Below are 13,314 nucleotides of genomic sequence, written 5' to 3'. Positions count from 1 at the left end.
TATTAGTGCATTAGATGGGTTTTTGTGATAAAAAATGAGACTGGATTTCAATTTCATATTTTATTAATTGAATTTAAATTTCAACAGCTGCACTGGTGAGATTTGAACCCACCGATCCCCAAGCATTAGCCTGGGCCTCTGGATTACTAGTCCAGTGACATTGCCACTATGCCACGATCTCTGCCCCACCACCACGACCAGCACCCCTCACTGCCGGCTATTTCAGGGGGCAGTTCAGAGTTAACCACACTGATGTATAAGAATGAATTTGTGAATCAGACTGTTTTTTGTATGACGATCCAGTATCCATGGTCACCCTGACTGAAACTAGTGTTTTATTCAAGATTATTCAATTGAATTTAAATTTCCTTAGCTGTCAGGATGGGATTCGAGCTCACATCTCCAGAGTATTATTCAAGGCCTCAGAATTACTAGTCTAGCAACATGACCAATATGCTACTGCTCCCACAAGATAGATTAAATAAGTTGGGGCTGTCCTCCTCGGAGAAGAGAAGGTTGTGAGGAGATTTGATAGAGGTGTTTCAAAGTATGAGGGATTTGGACAGAGCAGATAGAGAGAAACTGTTCCCATTGGTGGAAGGGTCGAGAGCCAAAGGAATTTGCTAACTGAGAGTGTGGTGGAGGCAGATTCAATCGTGGCCTTTGAAAGAGAATTAGATAATTATCCAAAGAGAAAAATAATGCAGGGGTTCGAGGAAAAGGCAGGGGAATGGGACTAGCTGAGTTACTCTTGCAGGGAACTGGCACAGTCACAATGGGCTGAAAGGCCTCCTTTTGTGCTGTAACCATTCTATGATTAAACAGAATAACTCGCCTGCATCTTGTAGCATTATCCCACACCTGCATCATCCTATAGCTCAGGATAGAGCATCATCTCCCTGCAGTCTCCTTCTTTTCAACTATCCTGCAAGGACCTTGCTGTTTGACTGCCCTTTTTTCATGTCTCTGTTCTGTTATAAAAGTCTCTCACTCTGTGTCAAAATGCTGGCCCATCTTATCCTTCTCTCACAAGCTGCCAGAAATCAGAGCTTTCCAAAACAATGGTGTCTTTCCGAATACTCAGACAAGGCAATAAACCACTCATTGTTTAAACTCTGGGAAAAATAGCTTCCACTTAGCATATTAATGACCTTTCATCCTGGTGTGCTTTTTTAAAATTGTGAAAATATGTATTGTTAATAAAATGCCCAGCAATATGAGTAACTTCTTCTAAATACTTTCTGGAAATAAATGGTGAAAATAATCCAGAGATGTTTCCAATTCTAATTATGTTTTGGGGACCTGTTTCTGTTTATTATCACGTGTATAATCAACGGGGACTCTCAGTTTGGCTTAGCAAAGCTTCCTTTCCTTCTTTGTCATGTGTACATATGACAGAAACCATCATTTCTATTTTCGATAAAGCATAAGCTAAGACATTGAGCAGGTTCTGAAATAGCGTTAAATAAATTGCCTGGCGTGAATGAAGAGGGAGGGAAAAACATTTCTTGTATTATACACTGGAACATTGTTCATCCTCTGTAAAGATTCCCTTTGTTCACTATTACTGGTGAAATGATAAACATGCTCTAGAGCGACAGGAAGGAAATCATCTCAAATCTTAGTTACCCTAAGAATGAGATGGTGGACTCTTTTTTACATTGAAATCACTCCAGCGGTGCTAATTACCTAGAATTACATCGGCATTAGAGCACAGAAACAAGTCATTTGATCAGTATTTAAGCGCCACATGACCTTTCTCCCACCTTACTTCATACTAACCTTATCAGGATATCACAAAACATTACAAAGTATTTACAACATAGAGACAGGTTGTTTCATCCAGTAAGTCTTTGTTGGCGTTTATTCTCCGCATGAACATCCTCCCACTCTTCTTGATTGCATACCATGCCCTTGTATAATTAACTTGCCTCCAATTGATTGTGGAATACTGGGAAACATTAAGGCGAAATGGTCCCAGATTGGCAGCTCGCCAGGTGCACATCATGTATGTACAGTTGTGAATCACGTTGGCGCGCAATCACACTGACATGCCTGGATGATCCAACTTGGGGGGATGATTCCAGCGAGCAGGGCTTATAATAAGAGGTTAAAGCATTGAAATTAGATTCCCAGCGTGTGACAGTGGGAAGCGTGGCCCGCCATTTTTGGATGGAACGGACGATCGCAAACTAATTTCACAATAGTGTGTAACAGATTTTTGGCCTTCCTGTCATATTGTAACCCCCCAAACCCCACCCGCTATGACGCCCAACGCCAAGAGGGCTGGAAAATTCTGGCCTTAGTATCATTTTTTTAGGGCTATGAGAACATTTACTTAATCATTAGGCCCTAACTGGTCAAACAGAGAATTTGCTGTTGATTCCAACAGAACAATAGTTATATTACCCTCAATGTGTTGGAGGTGATGGAATGAAGGGTAATCAGGCTGTCTAGTGTCCCCTCCTCCATCTCTTGCCAATATATGGTGTAGAGACTGTGCAGTTGCTGTGGAATTTGGATGTTGTGATCTGGAAAAAAACAGAAGTAGCATCAACAGCTATTTACAGACAACAAATGCGCAAATACTACACAAACCTTGATTCAGATGAATTTCACTGTAGGAATCTCAGGACATTACATTTGAAGGACGGTCACAATATTATGTACCCAAGACAAATTCTGCCAGTGTTCAAAGAAATCTGAGAGATTAAATTAAGAGTCCACACATGAATTTTATATCATCAGTACACAAATAGCAAGTCCTTCTCCCATTACAAATCAATGAACAGGCTACAAAAGACTGTGGGCCAGCCAGGATGGGTGCCTTTCAGACAGCTCTTCTATCTTTATATTCCATTAATCTATCAAACAGTTATTTTTGTCTGCCCTGATCTTTGCAGTCTATCCACTCCCAGCTTGGTGTCAATTATCTGTGACCATGTTTCCAATTATATGCATTGTTCTTCTTGGAGAGGAGATCTGATGGAGGTTTTCAGAATCATAGGGGGCCTGGGCGGAGCAGAAGGCTGTTCCTGTTGGTGGGGGTGCTGAGGACTGGAGGGCACTGATTTGGGGTGATAGGGGAGGGAGGCAGCGCTGACATGAGGCAAGGCCAGTTTTACATAGTGAGAGATTAGGATCTGGAATGCACTACTGCCTAGGAGTATGGTGGAGGGAGATTCAATCGAAGCATTCAAAAGGGAATTGGATCATTACCTGAATCAAAAAAATTGTGGGACTATGGGAAAAGGCAGGAAAGTGGGACTGAGTTGCTCTTACAGGGAACTGGCATGGACATAATGGGCTGAATGGCCTCCTTTTGTGCTGTAAGCATTCTATGATTTTATGATTCAAACAACATACGAACAGAAGGAGGCGAATTCAGCCCCTTGAGCCTGTTGCACCATTCAGTTAGACCATGGCTGAACTGTACCTCAACTCCATTTACCCAAGTTTGATCCATTTCTCTTGATACCGTTATAAACTAAGGTATCAGCAGCTACAGATCAAGGTGTCTGTCTTGGCTCAGCACCAGCATTATTGCGTCCCACTCCAGAGACTTAAGTACAAAATGAAGGCTGATATTTGGGGTGCTGCCTTTTCGATAACACCTGAAACCCCAGGCCCCACCAGCCCTCGCAGTAAATGCAAAAGATCCCATGACATTATCCAAGGAAAAGCAGGGGAGTTCCCTTGGCCAAGGCTTATCATTCAACCAACATCTAAACCAGATCATTTGATTCATGGGGGCTTACTGTGTGCAAACTGGCTGCTGCCAATTTCCTACATCAGTGACTATACTTCAAAAGTATCTCATTGGCTGTAAAGCGATTGGGACATCCTGGGGTTGTGAAAGGTGCTATATAAATGCAAGACATTCTTTCATTCTTGTAATGCCTCATTCTCTGTCTTGAACATTTCAATTGTCCCAGCATCCACAACCTTTTGGGGGAAAAGAGTTCCTATTACCCTTTGTATGAAAAAATGTTTCTTCCTGTTTTAACTACAATTCCTCCTTTCTCTAGGTTCTCTCACAAGCAGAAATTTCTTTTATGCATCTGCTCTCTTTCATATCCTGTAACCTATGAAACACCTCAATTAGATCATCCCTCAACCTTCAAAGGAACACAAGATAAGTTTATATAACTTGTCTCATAACTTAATGCACATTCCCTGTGCTTCTTTCTGCCATTCATCATCTGTTGTATCTTTTCAAATTCAATTACTTACTTTTGATTGGCATCTTTTACTGGCTCTAGCTACTGCTGTAACACATTTCTGATGACTGCCATTAACCAATTTTGATGTGTTTAAAATAACTAGGCCAACGTATCACACAAAGATATTTCCTACGTGTGTGTTAAGCACTGAACTCGCAGCCTGATTTCATGCCGCCTATAACAAATGTCACTGTCCTAAGGCCCCTGTTTTAAAGCTTTACTGAATTGTAGCAATGAACTTTTGCCATTAATACCATTTTAGAAATCGAACAATTCTCAAAGAATGACCATTACTTCAGTCCATTGATTTCTACATGAGATTATGATAGCAAGATTCTCTGGTTCTCTATTAACCTTGTACAAACTTTAAATTTCGGATCAGGAGACCAAGCCCATGTGCAGGCTTATGTCCCATGACAATGCTGACTTGGTCACACAGCCAGTGCCATGTGGCAGCAGCTCCATAGTACAAAAGTAGGGAGGCAAGGAATCCTGCAGTGAGTAACTCACTTCCTGACTCCCCAAAGCCTGTCCACCATTTACAAGGCACTAGTCAGGAGTGTGATGGAACAGTTCCCACTTGCCTGAATGAGTGCAGCTCCCACAACACTCAAGAAGCTTGGCACCATCCAGGACTAAGCAGCCCGCTTGATTGGCACCCCTTCCACAAACATTCAATCCCTTTACCACTGAAGAACAGTGGCAGCAGTGTGTCCCATCTACAAGATGCACTGCAGAAACTCACAAACACTCCTTAGGCAGCACCTTCCAAACCTACGACCGCTACCATCTAGAAGGACAAGAGCAGCAGACATATGGGAACACCATCACCTGGAAGTTCCCCTCCAAGCCACTCACCATCCTGACTTAGAAATATATCGTCGTCCCTTCACTGTTGCTGGGTCAAAATCCTGGAACTTCCCCCCTAACAGGACTGAGGGTGTACCTACAGGGACTGCAGGGCTTCAAGAAGGCAGCTCACCACCACCTTCTCAAGGGCAATTAGGGGTGGGCAATAAATATTGGCTGAGCCAGCAACACCTACATTCCGTAAATGAATTTAAAAAAGGTTATGCTTCAGTTATATAGGACATCGGTGGAACCACATCTGGAATACTGTATATAGTAATGGTCTCCTTATTTAAGGAAGATTGTAAATTCATTGGAAGCAGTGCAGAGAAGATTTACTAGACCTATACCTGGAATGCGAGGATTGTCTTATGAGGAAAGGTTAGACAGGCTAGGCTTGTATCTGCCGGAGCTTAGAAGAGTAAGAGGCGACTTGATTTCAACCTTTAAGATCCTGAGGGGTCTTGACAGGGTGGATGTGGAGAGAATGTTTCCTCTTGTGAGAGAATCTAGAACTAGGGTCACCCATTTATGACAGAGATGAGGAGAATTTTTTTCTCTTAGAGTGTTGTGAGTCTTTGGAACTCTCTTCCTTAAAAGGTGGAAACAGAGCCTTTGAATGTTTTTATAACAGAGGTAGCTAGATTATTGATAAGCAAGGGAGTGAAAGATTATTGGGGGTAGGTGGGAATGTGGAGTTGAGATTACAATCAGATCAGCCATGATCTTATTAAGTGGTGGAGTAGGCTCGAGGGGCTTACTCCTGCTCCTAATTTGTATGTTCATATATTTATCTAATATGCATTCCTCTTTCCCAATCATCAGTCCAACTAGTCCTCTTCTCCTGTACACATTCATTACATTTCCCTTCTCTCCCCTTTGAAACATCCTGTTTCAACCTCTAACCTCAGCCAACTCTGTATGTCAATGGTGGCTCAGTTGGTGCCCTCGCCTCTGGTTTCAAATCCCACTCCAAGGTCTAAGCGCAAAAATCAAGGTTAATGCTCCAATGCAGTACTGAGGGAGTACTGCACAGTTGGAGATGTGGTCTTTTGGATGAGGTGATAAACCGAGGCCCCATCCCTGAACCAATATCCCAATATCACAAAAACAGATTATTTGGTTATTAGCACATGGCTGGTTGTGGGAGTTTGTTGTGCACAAATTGGCTGCTGCATTTCCTACACTGCAACAGTAACTATATTTCATTGGCTGTTAAGTGCTTTGACACATCCTGAGGATGTGAAAAGTGCCATATGCAAGTCTTTCTTTTCCTTTTTGCCAACATGTTGAAAATAAAACTTAAGTGATGATTGACTCATGCAGTACATTACATGTACTGTATAAAAACTAATGTGCATATATAGGTAACATAAATGCATATGTAATTTAACACTAAAGCGGCGATGAATCAGTGTGAAAATCGGGTATCTCAGGAGTCAATGCATGAGCCTGGATCAAGATGGAGCATCTCACCAGAAACTGGATCATGTTCTCTGCTCCCAGCAGCTCATATTATCCGTGTAGAGATTCTTCCTGTCTCTGTGCTTATCAGGTCAAGGACATCAGGCATGAACCTTGCTAATACAGTTGTTATTACCATTGATCTAACTTCCGAATCTAACATTCCTGTAGGGTCACACATGTAAACATTGCATGAATAGAATAAACACTAATCATCCTTGCCTTTGAAAAGGATGCAGACTGATCACATCAGACTGCATGTTTGAAGGAGAGTCAAATGTCTAGTCTTTTTTCGCTTTCCTCCTGATCTTTACAGATTCAGACACAATTCTATGTTTAGCTCTCAAACTATTAAAATAATGCATTAACATTCTGTTACAATTCCAAATTACAATATCCTGGAATTATTTAAATTGCTAAATACTCGGAAAGAAGTATTATTGTCCATTAATCTTGTACCTGAATCAGAAGTTATTGTAATTTGAATTTACAGTCCCTCGACTCTACCCATACAGCAGATTTACTTGAGTATATTTCTAAGTGACACTTGACTTAGGGTCAGTTAGAATTACTGGGTTTGATCTTAACTTGGCCAAATCAATGTGAACGAGGTACTAATGGCTTCAAGATGGTGTGAGTAAACTTAGTGCCCGATTAACACTGACGTTGCAGCTGCCAACATTTTTAAAGGGCCTACTGTTTGACACCCAAGGAGTTTGTTTGTTGGAGGTAGTTGGCCCTTTTAATATGGAAATTAATGTCCTATAACATGCACAAGATCTCGACTGCCATTTTGGTAGGCAACTGGTTACACAGCTTCATTTCATGGTTTGACCAGCTTTACAGTCAGTATTTTTTTTTATTCGTACATGGGATATGGGTGTCGCTGGCCAGGCCAGCATTTATTACCCATCCCTAGTTGCCCTAGTTCAGGGGGCATTTAAGAGTCAACCACATTGCTGGTCTGGCCTACATGTGACTCCAGGCCCACAGCAATGTGGTTGACTCTTAACTGCCCTCTGAAATAGTCTAGCAACCCCTCAGTTGTATCAAAAAGGAATGAAACCAGATGGATCACCCAGTATCGACTGAGGCACCAGGAATGACAATGGCAAGCCCACCCCTTTCGACCCTGCAAAGTCCTCCTCACGGAATCATACTTTATTGTGAAGTTGAATGTTTTAAAAAAAAATTTTGGGAATATGGTGGCATTCTATAAAGAAGACTGTATGTGTGTGTGTATGTGTGTGTCCATGGGTAATTAAACTGGGGGAAGGTTAGTAAAGACAGCTTGTCTATGGGAACTGAGAGATGAATGGTAAAGTAGCTAGATTCATGCATTTGTAAGGAAAGGCTATGGTGAAGTTGAATGTATGAGTAAACAGGTTGGGTTTTAAAATTTGCATTACTTGATTGGTAAGGGCTTGACTTTTCAGCTCTTAAATTTCAATGGGAGATTAAAGGACTTTTACAACTTAAAAGGTTTCATAAGTAAACAAGGGAAGGCTATTAAAGTTTATTATATTTATTATTAATAGTGGAGGCAATAGGAAGACATGAATGATTTTTATATTTTAGAAAAGTTGAGCTCAAAGAGGTGCTTAGGACAATGGAGTTTAGGATAAAATGGAAAAAAGATATTTAAGGAGATGTTTAGTTGAGTTGAGGTGGCTGTGTCCTGTGACCAGTTCTGTGCTGAGAAAAGTTATGAATTTGAAATAGCCATCCAGTTTCAAGCCAGAAAAGTCATTGTTTTCAAAAAGCAATCTGTTTCTGAACTCCCTTCAGATTTCCACAGCAGAGTGGAAGAGAGCGAGAAGTTATGTGGTATACTTTATTAAAGTTGCAGCAGTTGTTGCCTTGGGTAATATTACTGGATTTTTAAGGTTAAAACTCTATAAGGGAGCTGTTGCTGAGAAGTTTACTTGTGTGTTCTGACCAAGTGGATACTGTATTGGGGAGATGTTTTGTAAGACTGTTTAAACTGTGTAATTTTACACTTGTGTGTGTAAGTATTTTTCCTTCTTGTTAATAAATATTTAAATTTTAAAATCGTAAAAGTGTTACTGGCATTCTACGCTTCTGGGATCATTTTCAAAATACAAAAAAAAGGTTATGATCAGTAAGACAGGTTTCCCTCTGGAATTTGGCTTGCTCAGCAAATAACATCAGCTGCGGTTGTAACAGTTACAGAAAATGTCCCAGACACAACCACCACCTTCCCTGGATCTGTCCTGTCAGTGGGAGGGACATGTTGGTATACAGTTGGGGGGGAGTTGCCCTGGAAGTTCTCAACATCAACTCTAGACCCCATTAAGTCTGATGACGTCAGGTCAAACATAGGCAAGGAAACATCCTGCCGATTACCACCTACTGCTCCCCCTCAGCTGATGAATCAGTACTCCTCCAAAGTCGCAAGGGCACAGAATGTACTCTGGGTGGGGACTTCAATGCCTATCACAAAGAGTGGCTCAGTAGCACCACTACTGACCAAGCTGGCTGAGTCCAAAAGGACATAACTACTAGACTGGGTCTGCGGCAGGGGGTGAGGGAATCAACGAGAGGGAAAAACCTCCTTGACCTCGTCCTCACCAATCTTCCTGTTGCAAATACATCTCTCCATCACAGTTTTGGTGGGAGTGACCATTGCACAGTCCTTATGGAGACAAAGTTCCGTCTTCACATTGAAGATACCCTCCATTGTGTTGTGTGGCACTACCACCGTGCCAAATGGGATAGATTTCGAACAGATCTAGCAACTCAAAACTGGGCATCCATGAGGTGCTGTGAGCCATCCAATGCAGCAGAATTGTATACAACCACAATCTATAACCTCATGCCCTCCACTCTACCATTACCATCAAGCCGAGGGATTGGCCCTGATTCAATGAAGAGTACAGGAAGGCATGCCAGGAGCAACACCAGGCATACCTAAAAATAAGGCGTTAACTTGGTGAAGTTACAACACAGGACTACCTGCATGCCAAACAGCATACGCAGCATGTGATAGAGAGAGCTAAGCTACCCCGCAACCAATGGATCAGATCTAAGCTCTGTGGCCCTGCTACATCCAGTCATGAATGGTGGTGGACAATTAGACAACTCATTGGAGGAGGAGGCTCCACAAATATCCCCATCCTCAATGATGAGGGAGCCCAACACATCAGTGCAAAAGATAAGGCTGAATCATTGCAATAATATTCAGCCAGAAGTGACGAGAGTTGATGATCCATCTTGGCCTCCTCTTGAAGTCCACAGTCTTCAGCCAATTTAATTCACTCCACATGATATCAAGAAATGGTTGAAGGCACTGGATATTGCAAAGGCTATTGACCCTGACAACATTCCAGCAGTAGTACTGAAGACTTGTGCTTCAGAGCTAGCTGCAACCCCAGCCAAGCTGTTCCAGCACAGCTACAACACTGGCACATATGTGGCAATGTGAAAAACAGTCCAAGTATGTCCTGTACATAAAAAGGACAAATCCAAACTGGCCAATTACCGCCCCATCAGTCTACTCTCGATCATCAGCAAAGTGATGGAAGGGGTCTTCAACAGTGTTATCAAGCAGTACTTACTCAGAAACAACCTGATCATTGATGCTCAGTTTAGGGTTCCACCAGGGCCACTCAGCTCCTGATCCCATTACAGCCTTAATCCAAACAGGGACAAAAGAGCTGAGCTCCAGAGGTGAGGTGAGAGTGACTGCCCTTGACATCAAGGCAGCATTTGGCCAAGTGTGGCATCAAGGAGCCCTAGCAAAACTGGAGTCAATGGGAATCAGGGGGAAACTCTCCACTGCTTGGAGTCATGTCTAGCACAAAGGTAGATGGTTGTGGTTGTTGGAGGTCAATCATCTCAGTTCCAGAACATCGCTGCAGGCGTTCCTCAGGGCAGTGTCCTAGGCCCAACAATCTTCGGCTGTTTCTTCAATGACCTTCCTTCCATCAAAAGGTCAGGAGTGGGGATGTTCACTAATGTCAGGTAAAGACCATCACCAACAAGAGAGAATCCGACCATTTCCACCTGACATTCTATGGCATTACTATCAACATCCTGGGGGTTACCGTTGACCAGAAACTGAACTGGACCAGCCATATAAATACTGTGGCTACAAGAGCAGGTCAGAGGCTGGGAATTCTGTGGCTAGTAACTCACCTCCTGACTCTCCAAAGCCTGTCCACCATCTACAAGGCACAAGTCAGGAGTGTGATGGAATACTCCCCACTTGCCTGGGTGAATGCAGCTCCAACAACACTCAAGAAGCTTGACATCATCCAGGGCAAAGCAGCCCGCTTGATTGGCACACCATCCAATGCCTTGAAACATCCACCCTCTCCACTGCTGATACACAGTGGCAGCAGTGTGTACCATCTACAAGTTGCACTGTAGCAACTCACCAAGGGCCCTTCCAACCCTGTGACCTCTGCCACCTAGAAGGACAAGGGCAGCAGATAGATGGGAACACAACCACCTGGAAGTTCCCCTCCAAGCCATTCAACATACTGACTTGGAAATATATCGCCATTTCTTCACTGTCGCTGGGTCAAAATCCTGGAACTCCCTCCCTAACAGCACTGTGAGTGTACCTACACCACATGGATTGCAGTGGTTGAAGAAGGAAGCTCACCACCTCAAGGGCAATTAGGGATGGGCAATAAAAAAACTGCTGGCTTTTCAAGCAAGGCCCATGTCCCATGAGAGAATTTTTAAAAAATCCCTTATCTTATGACAAATTGCATTTACATAGTGCCTTTCGCATAATGAAACATTCTAAGCTGCCTCAGAGGAGTGTTATCGAACAAAACTCGGCACCAAGCAAATGGAGACATGAGGGCATGTAACCAAATGCTTGGTCAAAAATGTAGGTGTTATGGAATGTCTTACAGGGGGAAGAGATAAGAGTGCAGAGAGGCTGAGAGAGGGAATTCCAGATCCTAGGGCTTAGGCAGCTGAAGGCATGCCTGCCAATGATGGTGCAATTAGAGTTGGGGACGCTTAAGAGAGGCCTGAACTAGAGGCGCGCATAGCTCTCAGAGGATTGTAGGGCCGGAGGAGGTTTTATGAAATGCAAAGAGAAACCCTTCCCAATTTCTGTGCTGCTGGGTTCCAAATCAAAGTCAATTGGAAGGACAGCCCCTGTCACTTATGAGGACATGCTGGTGTCAACACATTGCACAGTGTCCAATATATCTGAAAGTCTATCAGCAGGGGCTTTTCAGTTCACACTCAGTCTGATCTTCATAGCTTTACAGAGGGTGGCTGCCAAATTAGCAGAAAATGGTGCAGATGGGAAATGAGGAGAAATTAGTTTACACAGAGAGTTATGATGATCTGGAATGCAATGTCTGAAGCAGATTCAATTATAACTTTTAAAAGGCAGTTGGAGAAACATTTGAAGGAGAAAAAAAGCAGGGCCATGGGGATAGAACTGGGGGGTGGGATGAATTAGATAGATTTTTTTTCACGGAGCCAGCACAGGCACAGTGGACTGAATGGCCTTCTTCTGTGCTTATGATTCTGTTTGAGATTCTTATTGTAAAGGCAAAGGCTGTTTAGTGTGATTACAGCATTAATGCTATTGAAAGGCAGATGGGTTAAAAAAACATTTATTTCTTAGAAGTGTTATGTTTTGCTTTTCCTAAAAACTTAAACCTTAGCTACAGAAACCAAATTATATCAAGTACATTGTTTGCTAATATTTTTCCATTCTTGCATCTGGGAGACTTTTAATTGCTAAGTAACTCAGAATATCAATAATAAAATATTTATGAGCGTCTGCTTTAAATACTGCAGTTGTCATCTTAATTTCACGCAAGGGAGGTTTAAACATTATTACAAATCACATCAAAAATTTCAGAACTGCAACTGTGGGACACATTTTTACAAACAAGGACTTCAAAAAATGTATAATTAGAGCCAATTAAGATCTATCAAATCGGCAAATTCAGAAAAGCAAAGAGCAAGGCATCGCCGAGGCTGCGAAGAGCAAGTACTAGTATTTATTATATAACGCCTTTCCAAACCTCAGGATGTCCCAGAGCACTTTACAGCCAATTTTACTTCTGAAGGGTACTCAATGTGGGAAACATGGCAGCCAGTTTACAGTGCAGCAAGACCCAACAGCACTGAGATAGTGACCAGATTGTCTGTTTTAGGCGTGTTAGGTGTGGAATATTGGCCACGAAACTAGGTTAAACTCCCCTGCTCTTCTTTGAAATACTGCCATTGAATCTTTTCCATCCAACTATGAGGACAGACAAGGCCACAGTTTAATGTCTCGAGTGAAAGACAACACCATCTGACAGTACAGCCCTCCATCCGTACTGCATGGGAGTATCAGCCTAGTGTTACGTGCTCAAGTCTCTGGAATGGGGTTTGACTTAGAGGCAAGAGTGCTACCCAATGAGCCACAGCTGGCACCTAATAATAAGTCAGCCTAAGGGCCTAAAAAGAAAGGTTTAAAAGAAGCTGTGGGAAAAGTAATTTAACCAAATAATAATTACTTAAAAAGGTAACATCAGACTTCTGTTAAAATTTCAACACTATAATTTACTCTTTTAATACAATCACTTCAAACTCTGCAGAATAATTTGTAATTGAGCAGTTTTCAGGCTTCTAAGATGATTTTATTTGAAGTTCTGCTGTCTCCAAACCTTGGCACTGTTCAAAGTGGCTTTCTTTTTAAACTGAACAAGTTAACTATTTATTTTCATGAAAGAGTTATCTAGTTGTTGCATGTTTCCCTCCAGAGATGTCAGTGCCATTGGACTGATGG

At 42.3% G+C, this 13,314-nt stretch overlaps 1 protein-coding gene across 4 annotated transcripts in view; it reads right to left on the bottom strand.

The window, feature by feature from the left end:
• The window catches only part of LOC144690838 (kinesin-like protein KIF19), a 182,090-nt gene that overhangs the window by 35,164 nt on the left and 133,612 nt on the right, over positions 1-13,314 (bottom strand). For all 4 annotated transcript variants that reach the window (XM_078558678.1, XM_078558679.1, XM_078558680.1 and 1 more), the window contains one exon: positions 2,410-2,531. In XM_078558678.1, the coding sequence (XP_078414804.1) occupies positions 2,410-2,531 (122 nt within the window). The remainder of the gene's footprint in view (positions 1-2,409; positions 2,532-13,314) is intronic.

The sequence above is a fragment of the Cetorhinus maximus genome, chromosome 15, assembly GCF_964194155.1.
Source record: "Cetorhinus maximus chromosome 15, sCetMax3.hap1.1, whole genome shotgun sequence".
Classification (NCBI taxonomy): domain Eukaryota; kingdom Metazoa; phylum Chordata; class Chondrichthyes; order Lamniformes; family Cetorhinidae; genus Cetorhinus; species Cetorhinus maximus.
Note: the sequence above shows the minus strand (reverse complement) of the source record. Positions and strands in the feature narration are given on the sequence as shown.